The following is a 12,859-nucleotide window of genomic DNA, read 5'->3' as shown; positions in this document are numbered from 1 at the left end:
ATGACTGGCCAAAAAAAAAAAAAAAGATTTTTGGCATGAACCCCCAGCTCCCAGTATATATCTAAGTATGAAACTGTATAAACCACAAGCAGCTTTTTATAAGAATTTAATAATTGCTTTATGTCTATATTGAGAACAAAGAAAATGAGATAAAAATTGAGCTCTAAGGAGCTCCTGTCTCGGGTCATTAATTCTCATCTCATTTTAAAGTACTTATATCATTATGTGTCTGGTGCACACATCCACTCATACTGGACAGAATGTATTCTTTGGTTTCTATCTATAGACAGTTCTAGAACTGAGATCCTCGCATTCCTGAATCTAAGAGTGAGAAAAGTATGTAGAAAAATGCATCTGACTGCCAGTAAGTGTTCAGTGTTAGCCAGAAGATGGCAGCTCTTCCTGAACAAAGGCACGGGCTTTCCTTCCCCTTGGCAGAAAGGCGGCTGTTGGAATCCTAGCTCTACTAGTTATTTGCTATATGTCCTTGAACTAGAAACATCCGTATGTGTCCTCGCAGAGGATCACAGTAGCTCAGTAGCTACGTACATATGACCATATCAAATGATGCTAATCAGAATGAACTCGGAGATGTGGAAATGGGTTTTTGTTGTTATTGTTGCTGTTTTTAATGTTTAATGTTGTTTTTAATGTGCATAAAGCTCAAAGAGGATGGACATGGAGATTTCTTACTCTAAATTAGTCTATAAATGCACAGAGCAGCAGTCTCCCCCATGTGGACTACCTCAATCTTACTGCCTCTCATCCAAATTCACCCTTCAATATATCTTTAATTTTCTTTTTTTTTTCTTTGGTTTATCCCCTGTTGGCACTTTTGGATTCTGGTACCCTGTGTCTTATATATGTGTTTATCTGATTTGGGGAAGGGAAAGGGGAGTAATAAAATGGTGAGACAAAGGACAAAGGGTGAACCAATGCCACAGCAATACTCACAAGACACTGTGTTGGAAATGAACTTTACAGCATGGGGTGGGGGAGAAGTAGGAGAAAAATGAGGAAGAGGGTAACAATGTTTAACAAGAAATGTACTCTTTACCTTACTTATATAACCCTAGCCCCTCTATATCACCTTTATAATAAAATTAAATTTTAAAAAAGTAAAAGAAAAAACTGTACCTACCAATTTCTTTAATTGTAGGCAAAGATGACATGAAATGATATATGGAAGGTATACAAAAAATAGTGGATTGTGAAAATAAGAGAAAATTCTGTAGAAAACAAAAAGTTAAGTATGAGCCAGGTGCCTGTAATCCTAGCTACTCAGGAGATCATGGTTCAAAGCCAGCCTAAGCAGGAAAGTCCAAGAGACTCTTATCTCCAATAAACCACTCAGAAAACTGGAAGTGCACTGTGGCTCAAGTGGTAGGGTGCTAGCCTTGATCTGTAACTGCTCAGGGACAGGGCTCAGGCCCAGAGTTCAAGCCCCACGAAACCAAAAAAAAAAAAAAAAAGTATGTACATCAAGAATCATTGCTGTTCACCTGTTAAGTATATAGAAGATGAAGTTTTGAAGCATTCACATGGCAAGTGAGACTGCGGCCTTTCCTAGGACCTGGTCTGCTTTGCTTTCTCTTCCTTTTTTTTTTTTTTTTAATGCCTTCCTCCCTTTCTTTTTTTTTAATTTTTAATTTTGCAGTGTAGGGATCAACCTCATTCACGGTCTCGCACATGCTGGGTAAGTGCTGTCCCACTGAGCTAAGCGGAACCTTTTTTTTTTTTTTTTTTTCTTGTCAGTCATGGGGCCTGGACCCTGTTCCTCAGCTCCTCGGCTCAAGGATAGTACTCTACCACTTTGAGCCACAGCACTACTTCCAGTTTTCTGGTGTTGAATTGGAGAGAAGAGTCTCAGACTTTCTTACCTGGGCTGGCTTTGAAGTACAATCCTCAGATCTCAGCCTCCTGAGTAGCTAGGATTACAGCCGTGAGCCACCAGCGCCCAACCTTTTGTTTTAATAGCAACAAAACTGTGCCAAAAGTAACATTTATGGGCTACCCACACATGGCTGAACTGGTAGAACACTTGCCTAGTAAATTAGAAGTTCTTTTTTTTTTTTTTTTTTTTTTTGTCGGTCGTGGGGCTTGAACTCGGCCTGGGCGCTGTTCTTCAGCTCTTCAGCTGAAGGCGAGCACTCTACCACTTGAGCTACAGCGCCACTTCCGGTTTTCTGGTGGTTTACTGGAGATAGGAGTCTCACAGTCTCTCCTGCCCGGGCTGGCTTTGAACCGCAATCCTCAGATCTCAGCCTCCTGAGTAGCTAGGATTACAGGCGTGAGCCTGTAATTTAGAGCACCCGGCTCTAAATTAGAAGTTCTAAGTTCAATCATTAGTACTTCCAAAAAACCCAAAGAATTTACTCAAGTAATCCTTAATTATATTTATTGATGCTGGGAAGTAACAGTACATATAATCAAGAATTGAAAGAAGATGTATTTTGAGTTGGTAATACCAGTGTGCTTTAACCAGGAAATAGAAAGATGTGTGTGAAGCTGGGGGTATTTAATATTTAGAAATTATTAAATTTTAATGCAACAGTGAGCATAACAAAGACGGGATGAAGGAACACAGCCGAGGAAGGAAAGACATAGAAAAGGCAAGAATTTGGGCCTCCGTGGAAAAGGGCCAGTCAGCTCACTAACTAGCAGGGAAAGGCTGACTTCTAGAAGGTAGGCAAGCTACAACAACCCTCTGGAGTCCAGGTGGAGTGTAGGCAGGCCGCAGTCTGGAGAGGAAGAGGTTATTTATTCAGTAGGAATCTTCTGGGCACCATTATGGCACTTTGGGGGCTTGCTGATTGAACTAGGGTGGGCGGATAGCCTGCAAGGCTCAGGATCCTATGTCAGGAGAGCCTCCGAAAAGTTATCACCAGTCCTAGCTGAGGCTTCAAGATTATCTTCTGGAAATTTAGATGACCTCCTTCTGTATCACGAACCCACTATTTCAGCCAGAAGCATCCAGAGAGCCCCCTTCTTCCTGCAGTATCCCTCTACTGAGAAAACTTAAAGAAGAAAGATGCTTACAGGATTTCATCCACTTTGGGAGACAATATATTGAAGGGTGGGTGAATTTGGATGTGAGTCCACATGGGGGAAATTCTGACGCTTTGTGCTTTATAGAATTATTTAGAATAAGAAATCTGGTTACTTAGGAGGCTGAGATCTGAGGATTGTGGGTCAAAGCCAGCCAGGGCAAGGAAAGTCCTTGAGACTCTTTATCTCCAATTAACCACCAGAAAACTGGAAGTGGTGCTGTGGCTCAAGTGGCAGAGTACTGGCCTTGAGCTGAAGAGCTGAGGGACAGCGCCCAGGCCCAAAGTTCAAGCCCCATGACCAACCCCCACCCCCAACCCCTGCAAAAAAATCTGCACATCCATCGTTTTTGTGCTTTATGCAAGCTTTGGTCTACCTAAGTCATTGCACAGTAGGCTTCCATTTGCAATCAGACATTCCTGCCTATTTAGTAATCTCTTCATCCATACGGAGATTAAGAACTTTTCTTGTAGGAGAAATTGGGAGAGATACAGTCAAGAATTCAATGTATAGCCTACAAAATTAAGAAAAGCAAGGGAAGGGGGTGCATTGGGAGGAATAGGTTAGAATGTGAAAAGGGGTGACATTTATCAAGATGTATTATACTCAAAGTACTTTGTTAGATGGCATGTCCTTTGAAGATAATAAAAACAAATATAGCTAGGCACTACTGGTGGCTTATGCCTGTAACCCTAGTTACTAAAGAGACTTAGATTTGAGGATTGCAGTTCAAAGCCAGTATGAGCAGAAAAGACTGTAAGACTTCAGTTACCAACAGAAAGCCAGAAGTGGAACTGTGGCTCAAGTGGTAAGCCTCCAGCCTTGAGTAAAAAAGCTCAGGGATGGAGACCAAGCCCTGAATTCAAGCCCCCAGACTGGCACAATGAATAAATAAATAAATAAATCCCTATTATGGTAGGAATATAGACTTAGAAACATGAAGGAGAGAGGAAATTAAGTTCCCCATTTACATCCAAGGGTAATGCCTGTTAACATTGTAATGTGCTTCATTCTAATCACGTAGTGTCTTTACACACACATTTTGTTATCTCACACATTTAAAGTGAAAGATTGGTTTCCTCTAACATTACCATGTCATACTAAATTTTCAAAACTTTTTTTAATGGCTGCATGATTTCTCTGAATGGATGAGCTATGATTTGTTTAACTATTCCAATTGTTGGACATTAAGATTAGTTCACATTTTGGGCTTGTTTTTTAATTTTTTACTTGATATACAGAGGAGTTTCAACATGTCAGCTTCTGAGTAACAAGCATCTTAACCAGTGTCATTCCTTAGTTCCTGTTCTTCCTTCATTGGGCATATATGTGTATGTTTGTGTGTACATATGTATAATTACCCATAAATCAAACCAAAACATGATAATGTGGCTTTCTCATGCAGAGGTCATTCTGAAACAAATGGTTTTTCTAGTTTAAATACTTTATGTAATTTTTTTTAACTTTTGTCTGCCATGTGGGCTTTAAACTCAATTTGATAGTTTTTGTGTAACTTGTCTAAATCTTTTTCTTTCAGCATTCGGGTTTCTACCTGGAACAGACTGAACTACCTTAAGAATGGAGTGCTAAAGTCTGCCTTAAAATCTGCCCTGGCCCATGACCCCATCTCCCCCGTGCTGTCTGATTTTCACCTGGATGCAGTAGACCAGCGGCTCCTGAATGTCCTGGCCACCATAAAGCAGTGCACTGACCAGTTTGGGATGGACACTGTGCTGGTAGAAGATAGGATGCCTCTCTCCCACTTGTGATTTTCAACACAAAATAAGTAAAACTTATTTTTACGAAGATAGAAAAACAGCACAATCAACTCCAAATGGCATGAGATGGCTTGCAGGTGGTGGCCAATGGCAAGTTCTGCTGGTAAAGGACAGGGTAGCGTTGGGTGTTTCTGGGATTTTCTGTAGTAAGTAAGGCTTAAAGCAAAGACCATGACCATTAGAGCATGAGCTGTTTCTGCAGAATCAGCTGAATTTCTTAGCACTTGCCCTTTCTAACAGTGGTCAATCTTTATAAATCCCATGCCAAAGGACAAACAGGTGTGGCATTTGGATAGGTAAATGCTGGCACTGGCTTCAGAGTGTGTGTTTTGAGGTAAACTTTGCAGACGTTCTCCACACCTGTGGATTTTGTAGAACTATTTCACAGACTCTTGTCTGTTTTGTCCCAGGGCTATCAAATTGGAAGGCTTACTGCCTCCTTCAGCATGGCAGCAAATTAAACCTTCATTATGTTGAATCAAAATAGCACACTCTGTTGAAGAGATCCATTTTTAAGATAGAATTGGAGGGAAAGACAAAGCGGAACATGTTCAAGCTTTTAAACAATTGGGTATTGTAGTTTCCACTAACTCAGGGAAGAAAAGGAAAGAGACTCATTTAGTAGAATCAGAATCATCGATTGAAAACAAGTTCCCCTCTATTTCAGTTCTATGTACTTCGTGGGTAAGTGAAAGCTGCAGAGCTACAGTCGTGTCCACATTAACCAAAATATTGTTTCTGTAGAAAATACTCTTACAACTCAAGCACGATTCCTTTTATGGAGCTTTTTTCTTTTCCACCTTTTTGCCTAAAGTAGGCAAATTCTAATTAACAAAGCAAACTTTTGATAACACCTTGAGTAAAGGTCAGGAATTATGGCAGTCTCTGCCATCCTCATTTCTCTTCTGAAGTAAATTCCCCCCCACTGCTTTTGGACATTTGGGCATGAAAGGTGCTGTGCCAGCAGATCTGTAGTCCTGTTTTTGCCCTGTGAGAAAAGTCAACTGTGCTACAGCAGATAATACACCCCCTGCTCGATGGTAGCTCAGCTTGGGAGTTAGGCCTTTGAAGATTAGAATAAAAGATTTCAGGCCTTCTGAGTCTTGAAATTAAAGAAGTTACCAGAAGGAGCATCCAGATTTTGATTTATTCCAAATCCTACATTCATCGTTTAGTCTCATGTTGAGTTCTGAGCTCATGAGGTAGTAATATTCTCCTCATAGTACTCTCAACTTTAGGTTGCTAAACCACAGGTTTAGCTTTGGGTTCTGCCGGGGTGGTTTTGACATGTAAGCAGCTACAGTAAATTATAGGGCCAAGGGCCAGGCCTGCATTGCCCACTCTCCAGTGCCCTCAGAGCTCTTTCTCGCCCAACTAGTCCGGGTTTGTTCTGATCCTGCACTTCTGTCAGGCAGAGACTTGTAATCTAAGCAGTGTGGTTGAGGACACTAATGCCTGCCATTGCTTAGCACTTTTAGGCAGCTATATATTTTGAAAAACACCATTTGCATCTATGCCCCAAGTTTTCTCTCACCGAAACTAAGTACACTGTAACTACTTTAAAACAGAATGACATCATAAAACTTTCATATGATCTGTATGCACTTTGAGGTGGATGTAAGAATGAGCTGTTTCTTTCTTTTAAGGGGGTATTGAATTTTTTAAAATACTAGCACAAAACACAGTGTTAAGCAAAGGAGGCATTGATTGCAGTTTTAAGGCTACTTGCTTACTGTGGGTGTCCAGACTAATTCTCAGTTCAGCTAGAGAATACCTTAGTCAGTGCTCACCCCAGAGCTGGTAGGAGACAGCAGAACATTAGTCAGCTCTGCTCTAAGTAACTTCTGATTGATCTAAATTATGGTTTAGTGTCTTTTCAGACATGTTGCCTTTAGTATGCCACACAAAGAACCACCATTCTCAAACTGGGAACTCCTTTCCTAATGTGGAAGCAGAAGATTCTGCTGAGGAAAAACAGGATGGAAAGCTGCTTTGAAAAAACATCTTGGGGCTGGGAAGGTGGCTCAGTGGTAGAGCGCTTGCCTTGCATGCATGAGGCCCTGGGTTCGATTCCTCAGCACCACATAAGCAAAAAGAAAAAAGCTGGAAGTGGCGCTGTGGCTCAAGAGGTAGAGCACTAGCCTTGAGCTGAAGAGCTGAGGGACAGCGCCCAGGCCCAGAGTTCAGGTCCCACGACCGGACCCCTCCCCCCAAAAAAAAGAAAAAACATCTTGTCTTTTCTTCAAAGAAGTTACAAAAAAAGTGTCATCTTATTCTTTTCCCTATTTTCACACCCAGGATATTAAAAGATGCTCAGACCCACAGCTAAGAATGGTGTGACATGACACTGAGAGAATTATTTGTGTTCTAGTTAAGACTGGATTATGCTGGAAACGTCTACCTGGGTGAACCTTGAAGAAAACCAACCATAAAAGCTAGTGGCCTTAAAATTCATAAACACTAAGTTTACTTTGAAAAAAGTAGCTATCTTCTTTTGAAGTTTTGTGACAGCAACTCTTTTGGTTTGCTTATTTATTGGGAGCGTGGGATAGTGTAATCAAGTCATTGGAGAGATTTTGGTCAATTCTAAATTGGATATGCCAACTAAATATGGATATATTTTAATATAAAATTAGGAAAATGAGAACCAATTAGTGTATTCTGTTCTCTTCACACTCTTAAAAACGTGTATTTTGAAGTTTGAGTTGGGAACCCAAGGATGTAAGGTTTCGTTCTAAAACTTCCTAAAAATGAGGCTGCACTGTGGTTTTGGGACAGGAGTATGAAGTAATTTTTCTGCTCTAATTCGTTCAGAATATTGTTCCATATATATTTAAGGCATTTCTCCCTGTTGGCACTCAGGGTTAATATGTCAGATTTTCAGAAGAAAATGAAGTAATTTAGGAACATTTATTATATACTATTTGGGGAAAGTTGAATCTTACACATGGCACTTTCTCAATGTGACCTGAAGGTGCAGTCATCCAAAGAAAGCCATCTTTTCTTTAAAACAAATGTTGGCTTTCCCTTCCCATGCCCTGTGTCCTTCAGAATGCCTTCTCTGTGTCCTCTGACCCCAGTCCAAGATGGTAAAACAGCCTCTGTCGGCAAACGGCCTTGTGAGTGGTCATCCTTGAGTGTGGGCAAAGGTGGATGAATGAATATATGGCTATCTATGTATTCTAGCAAAGGAAAGTGTATTTATTTTGACACAAGGAAATACTGATCTACATTAAATTTCTCTTCATCTGTGAGTGGACCCTTAGTGACATGAGGGTCATTTGCTCAGCAAACACCTGCTGAGCGGCTCTGCTGAGCCTGCTGTGGCTGCGCACATGGTGAACCTGTTCTGTGGGGCAGGCTGACTTCATGCCCTTTCATGGCTCCGGTCTGGGTGGTGAGTAGGAACTGTCCCACTGGTTTCAGGAACTGAGGTGTTCCTCACAAGCAAAACATTGGGAAACTGGAAATAACATACTGGGGAGCTAATTTATTTGCCTAAAGGGAGGTGTAGGAGTCACTACTCTCATTTGGTCTGCCAAGGATTTCCTTGTTGCTGCTGCACAAGCAGAGGTTATACTTGGTAGGATGCCAAACATCAGACGTGCACCCAAATTGTTGTGTTCTATGGGTTTCAATTCAGAAAAAAAGAAAATAAAGATTTTAATACATACTCATGTGTATCATCTTTTTCTATTAACCCTTTTTTTTTCTCCTAGTCAGGATTTCTCCTTGTTTCCTATATGAGTTTCCTGCCTATTTCATAAAGGACAGCTTGCCTCTTTTGCCTCCACTTAACCTTCCACAGGGATTGCTTCACAGTATCCAGGGGGTAAGAAGTTGAATCTTCTCACTGGTCTTCAGAAGGTCCATACTGCACCAGCATTTTCCCTAGGATCACTCTTCAAGGCTTTTCGTATATTTAGTAGTTAACTCCAATGTTGTATGTCCCGACCTGCAGGACTTCAACGAGGGGGATGAACCTAAGCGAGAAGGAATGAAGGGACAAGAGACACGAAGAATGACAGCAAGACAGGGATTCTGATCAAGCTGCTACTGCTGCTGCTAAATGTTATTTTTCACACAGCTGTATATATATGCTTGGAATCATTGGCCGTTAAGGAAGCTTTTTCATTGGCCGAAGCAGCTGTAGGATGTTTGCTTAGGGCAAGGTGAAAAGGTGGTTGGTCTTTAGCAGCTGCAGGGTGTTTACTTAGGGCGTGGTGAAAAGGTGGGATTCTGTAAACTCAGCCTTAAGATGTTCCAGTGAGATAGTTAAGCCTATTATGTTGAGACTCAACTTTTGGCTCCCAACAGTTGTAGGTTTTTTGTTTTGTTTTTGTCAGTTGTGAGGCTTGAACTTAGGGCCTGGGTACTGTCCCTGAGCTCTTTTGCTCAAGGCTAGCACTCTACCACTTCGAGCCACAGCTCCACTTACTCTGCTCAGGCTGGCTTCAAACTGCAATCCTCAAATTTCAACCTCCTGAGTAGCTAGGATTACAGACTTGAGCCAGCAGCAGCACCCAGCCAGCCTTGTACATTTTAGCAGTAAAGAATAAATGAATCTTAAAGAACTTGTCAGCAGATTGTACCATACAGGCAAGAAGAATACTCTGCTTACAGTTTACAGCTCTTAGGAAGCTCATTTTTTTAGCTTTATTGTTGTTTTGTTTTTAAGTAGTTGTACAAAGGGGTTACCATTCAATATGTCAGTTTATACCTAACACCCTTTAAACATTCTTACTCATCCTTCCCAGCTCTACCCTGCCCTCAGTGTTCCTAGTTTCATAGGATATGCATTGTATATTATTATAACTGCATTTACACCCCTCTTCATCTTTCTAACCCCCCCACGTAGCCCCCCAAGTCCTCACCACGGCACATCTTGAGTAGTAACTTCCGGGTATTCGTTTAGTTGGACTGTGAGTTTTTCTAAGCAGGTAAACCATTTGACTTCTCCACTGCATATACCTTACTTTGGTTAATGCATTTATGATGTACACTTGCTTAAGACCTCTATCTGGCTGGGGATGTGGCTTAGTAGAGTGCCATGAAGCCCTGGGTTTGATTCCTTGGTACCACATAAACAAAAGGCCTGAAGTGGCACTGTGGCTTAAGTGGTAAAGTGCTAGTCTTGAACAAAAGAAGCTCAGGGACAGTGCTCAGGCCCTGAGTTCAAGCCCCAGGACTGCCCCCCCCCAAAAAAATCCATAAATTAGATCCACCTTCTACATGAGAGAAAACATGAAAACGTGCAGCCTTTGACTCTCTAGGCCTGATTGCACCTAACATAAATTTTTTCCAGGTCCATCAATTTCTTTGCAAGTGGTCAAATATTAGAGGAGTATGATTCAAATATATGTTGGGTCTTCGTCCGTCTTTGGGTCTTTGGACGGACGGGGTTCAAGGAAAGGTAAGTGCGAAGTGCGGCCGTGCACGTTCCCCAGTCTCCATTAGCCCAGGAGACAATCAGATGCTGCGGGGAGTCAAACCAAGCAGGAACTCGTTTATTAACACTGAGCATCCCCTTTTTAAAGCAAAAGACTGCGTGGGAGGGGAGGAAATGGAGCCAACCAATCACTGTAAAGGCCACACCTTATCATGCACCTAAGCTTTTTGAGTTGTTTACACACTGAACCTAAACAAATCCGGCTCTGCCCACTCAACTTCCTCTCAGGGCCATCTTTGCTACCTGTGTTCCCCACAGATTTCCCCACAATATATATGTAAGATACAAATTTAGATATGCTCAATAGATGAATCTATAGATATAAAATTCATATCTCACATTTTCTTGATCTGTTTGTCCATTGAGAGACATCTGGACGTTTCCCATACCTTGGCAATGGTGAATAGCGCTCATGCCGGTGGTTTCCACAGTCGCCTCTAGATGTCTCCATCCATGTGCTCTTAATCCTAGAATTTTTCAGCTAGTAGCCTCTAGTCCCTGAGAATAAAGTGTGAGGGAGTTATTGAAGTACTTGAGACTTAACATTCGTGTATGGATTTTTTTGGTTCCTGTGTGAGGCTTATTCTGGTGAAAACAATGTCTTTAAGAAAAGGAATGTCTTGGAGTTGAATTGCTAAATCTAAACCAAAGATCTCAGAAATTAGTACTACCTATAAATTGAGATAATTTTTTCCACAAGGTTTTTTTAATATATAAACTTACTAGTGCCTTTTTTTCTTTTATCTTCATCTTTTTTAGGGGATAGGTGGCCAGCATGTGGGAAGCTAAGCAAGACCTCTCAACTGCTATTAGCTATTAGTAATTTTTATCAACATAAATTCATACCAGGACTAAAGCCATTCAATACCCTTTTAAATACACTATATATAAATAAAGACATATGAAAATCAGTTACTGAGATGAAGCATTTACTGAATCAATCTTCATAGTATCACTAGGAAGGGGTTTTTGTGTGCATGCATGTATGTGCCAGTACTGGGGCCTGAACTCCAGGCCCTGGGCTCTCACTTAGATGTTTTGCTCACAGCTGGCACTCTACCATTTCAGACATGCCTTCAGGGCCCACTTTTTCTTGGCTAACTGAAAATTAGGGTCTGTTAGATTTGTCTGCCTGGACTGGCTTTGAATCTTGATCCTCAGATCTCAACTGGAGTAGCTGGCATTATAGTATGAATAATGCCCAGCTGAAGGAACTTACATTTGAGCAGGTAGGCAATACCTGACGCTATACAATGGCAGAACCCTTTAATGTTTTCAGATTTCAAATAAGTACTAATAGTGTGCTAGCTTTCTGTCACTATACCAAAATTTGAGAGTTAATTTATAAAGGAAGTGGTTAATTGGGATTTACAGTGTTTGAGGCTGTTTCTATCTTTGAAAGTTGCTTATAGTCCATTGTGTATATTCTCTCAGTGTGGGGGGATGTGGCTCGTGATGGAACAAAACTGCTTACCACAATCAGAGGGAAAATAGGAGGAAGAGACTGGGTTCCTGCAATCCCCCAAGACCTCCCATAGACCCCAGCTCTTAGAGGTTTCCACCACCTCCCAAGAAGCCAAGCTTCTGGTGTATTCAGGGATAACTACCTGTGAAAGATTCCACAAGTTTTGGCTGCACTGATGCCCTACTTGTGGCTCCACAGAAAGCTTAGGTTCTGTTTTGATAGCACTGGTGGTGTAAGACACAATATAAACACAACGCACTACTTTTCAATCTAAATCTCTTGCTGTGCTAACAAAGGTGCCAATCTGGTTTCCCTGGCTGTTTGAAAGGAGGGACAAATTTGGTGGCCTACTGCAGGTGGAACAACCCTGAATAGAATGTGATCAAAGACACAGATAAACATATTTACCCACCCCTTCTGTGAGGCCGGGATTCACCTCACCTTTGGACAGCCCACTTCAAAGCCACTAACCAGGACTAGCCACATTTCCAGCTAGGGCAGGATGCTCCAAGGTCTCCTGAAATCTGCCTCCTTCTGTGTCCCCAGTTAGGAAGAAAGCTGAAGAGAAAGTAGTGGCTCTTTGGAGTCCCAAGCAATTAAAATCTGCATTTTCATGCACTATAGTTGTTGACAGGAGATGGTGTGATTTCCTTGTGATTCAGGGGGTTTCCAAAACCCCAATACTTCCACACTGGAGATCATCCCTTCCTGTAGGCAGATCGCATCAGTGTAAACCTGGTTTTCATTTTGCTGGTTTCATGGTTCTCTGCAGAAGAGCCAGAGCCACATGGCCATACAGGCTCTCTCGTGCTGGGATCTTCTCGGGGCCTCTCCACTCAGCTGACTCCTGCAGCCAGCTGCTGTTGGCTCAGATGCTTTCACCAGCTTCCTTTATTGGGCTGGGAGGAAGTTGGCCTGCAAGGAGAAACCGAGTACAAATAGTTGTTCTCACAGGGCTACCATAGCTGCTCCAAAGTCATTGAGTGGCTGCACGTCCTAAGACCTGATGTCACCCTTGTGACCACAATCACCCCCAGAATAGATCGCGTCCTGGAAGTCTGTGGGCAAGGCCTGAAACGCCCTGAGCTGCCTGCGTCCCGGACACCAGGCCAGGTTTCA

General features: G+C 41.9%; 1 protein-coding gene and 1 long non-coding RNA gene across 6 annotated transcripts in view; one reads left to right on the top strand and one right to left on the bottom strand.

The window, feature by feature from the left end:
- Positions 1 to 7,150, top strand: part of Fam20b (FAM20B glycosaminoglycan xylosylkinase) — a 42,979-nt gene extending 35,829 nt beyond the window's left edge. For all 5 annotated transcript variants that reach the window (XM_070034376.1, XM_070034372.1, XM_070034374.1 and 2 more), the window contains one exon: positions 4,586 to 7,150. In XM_070034376.1, the coding sequence (XP_069890477.1) occupies positions 4,586 to 4,817 (232 nt within the window). In that variant the 3' untranslated portion in view covers positions 4,818 to 7,150. The remainder of the gene's footprint in view (positions 1 to 4,585) is intronic.
- Positions 7,151 to 8,480: 1,330 nt separating this feature from the next.
- LOC138835805 (uncharacterized) lies at positions 8,481 to 12,843 on the bottom strand. Its single transcript, XR_011374728.1, has 3 exons — positions 12,182 to 12,843; positions 10,665 to 10,773; positions 8,481 to 8,809 (listed from the first exon to the last, which is right to left on the bottom strand). It is a non-coding gene; the product is annotated as an uncharacterized lncRNA (long non-coding RNA).
- Between the last annotated feature and the right edge of the window lie 16 nt (positions 12,844 to 12,859).

This window comes from Dipodomys merriami, unplaced genomic scaffold (assembly GCF_024711535.1).
Source record: "Dipodomys merriami isolate MVZ:Mamm:240054 unplaced genomic scaffold, mDipMer1.0.p SCAF_24, whole genome shotgun sequence".
Classification (NCBI taxonomy): Eukaryota; Metazoa; Chordata; class Mammalia; order Rodentia; family Heteromyidae; genus Dipodomys; species Dipodomys merriami.
The sequence above is the reverse complement of the archived record's forward strand: the minus strand, read 5'-3'. Positions and strand labels throughout refer to the sequence as shown.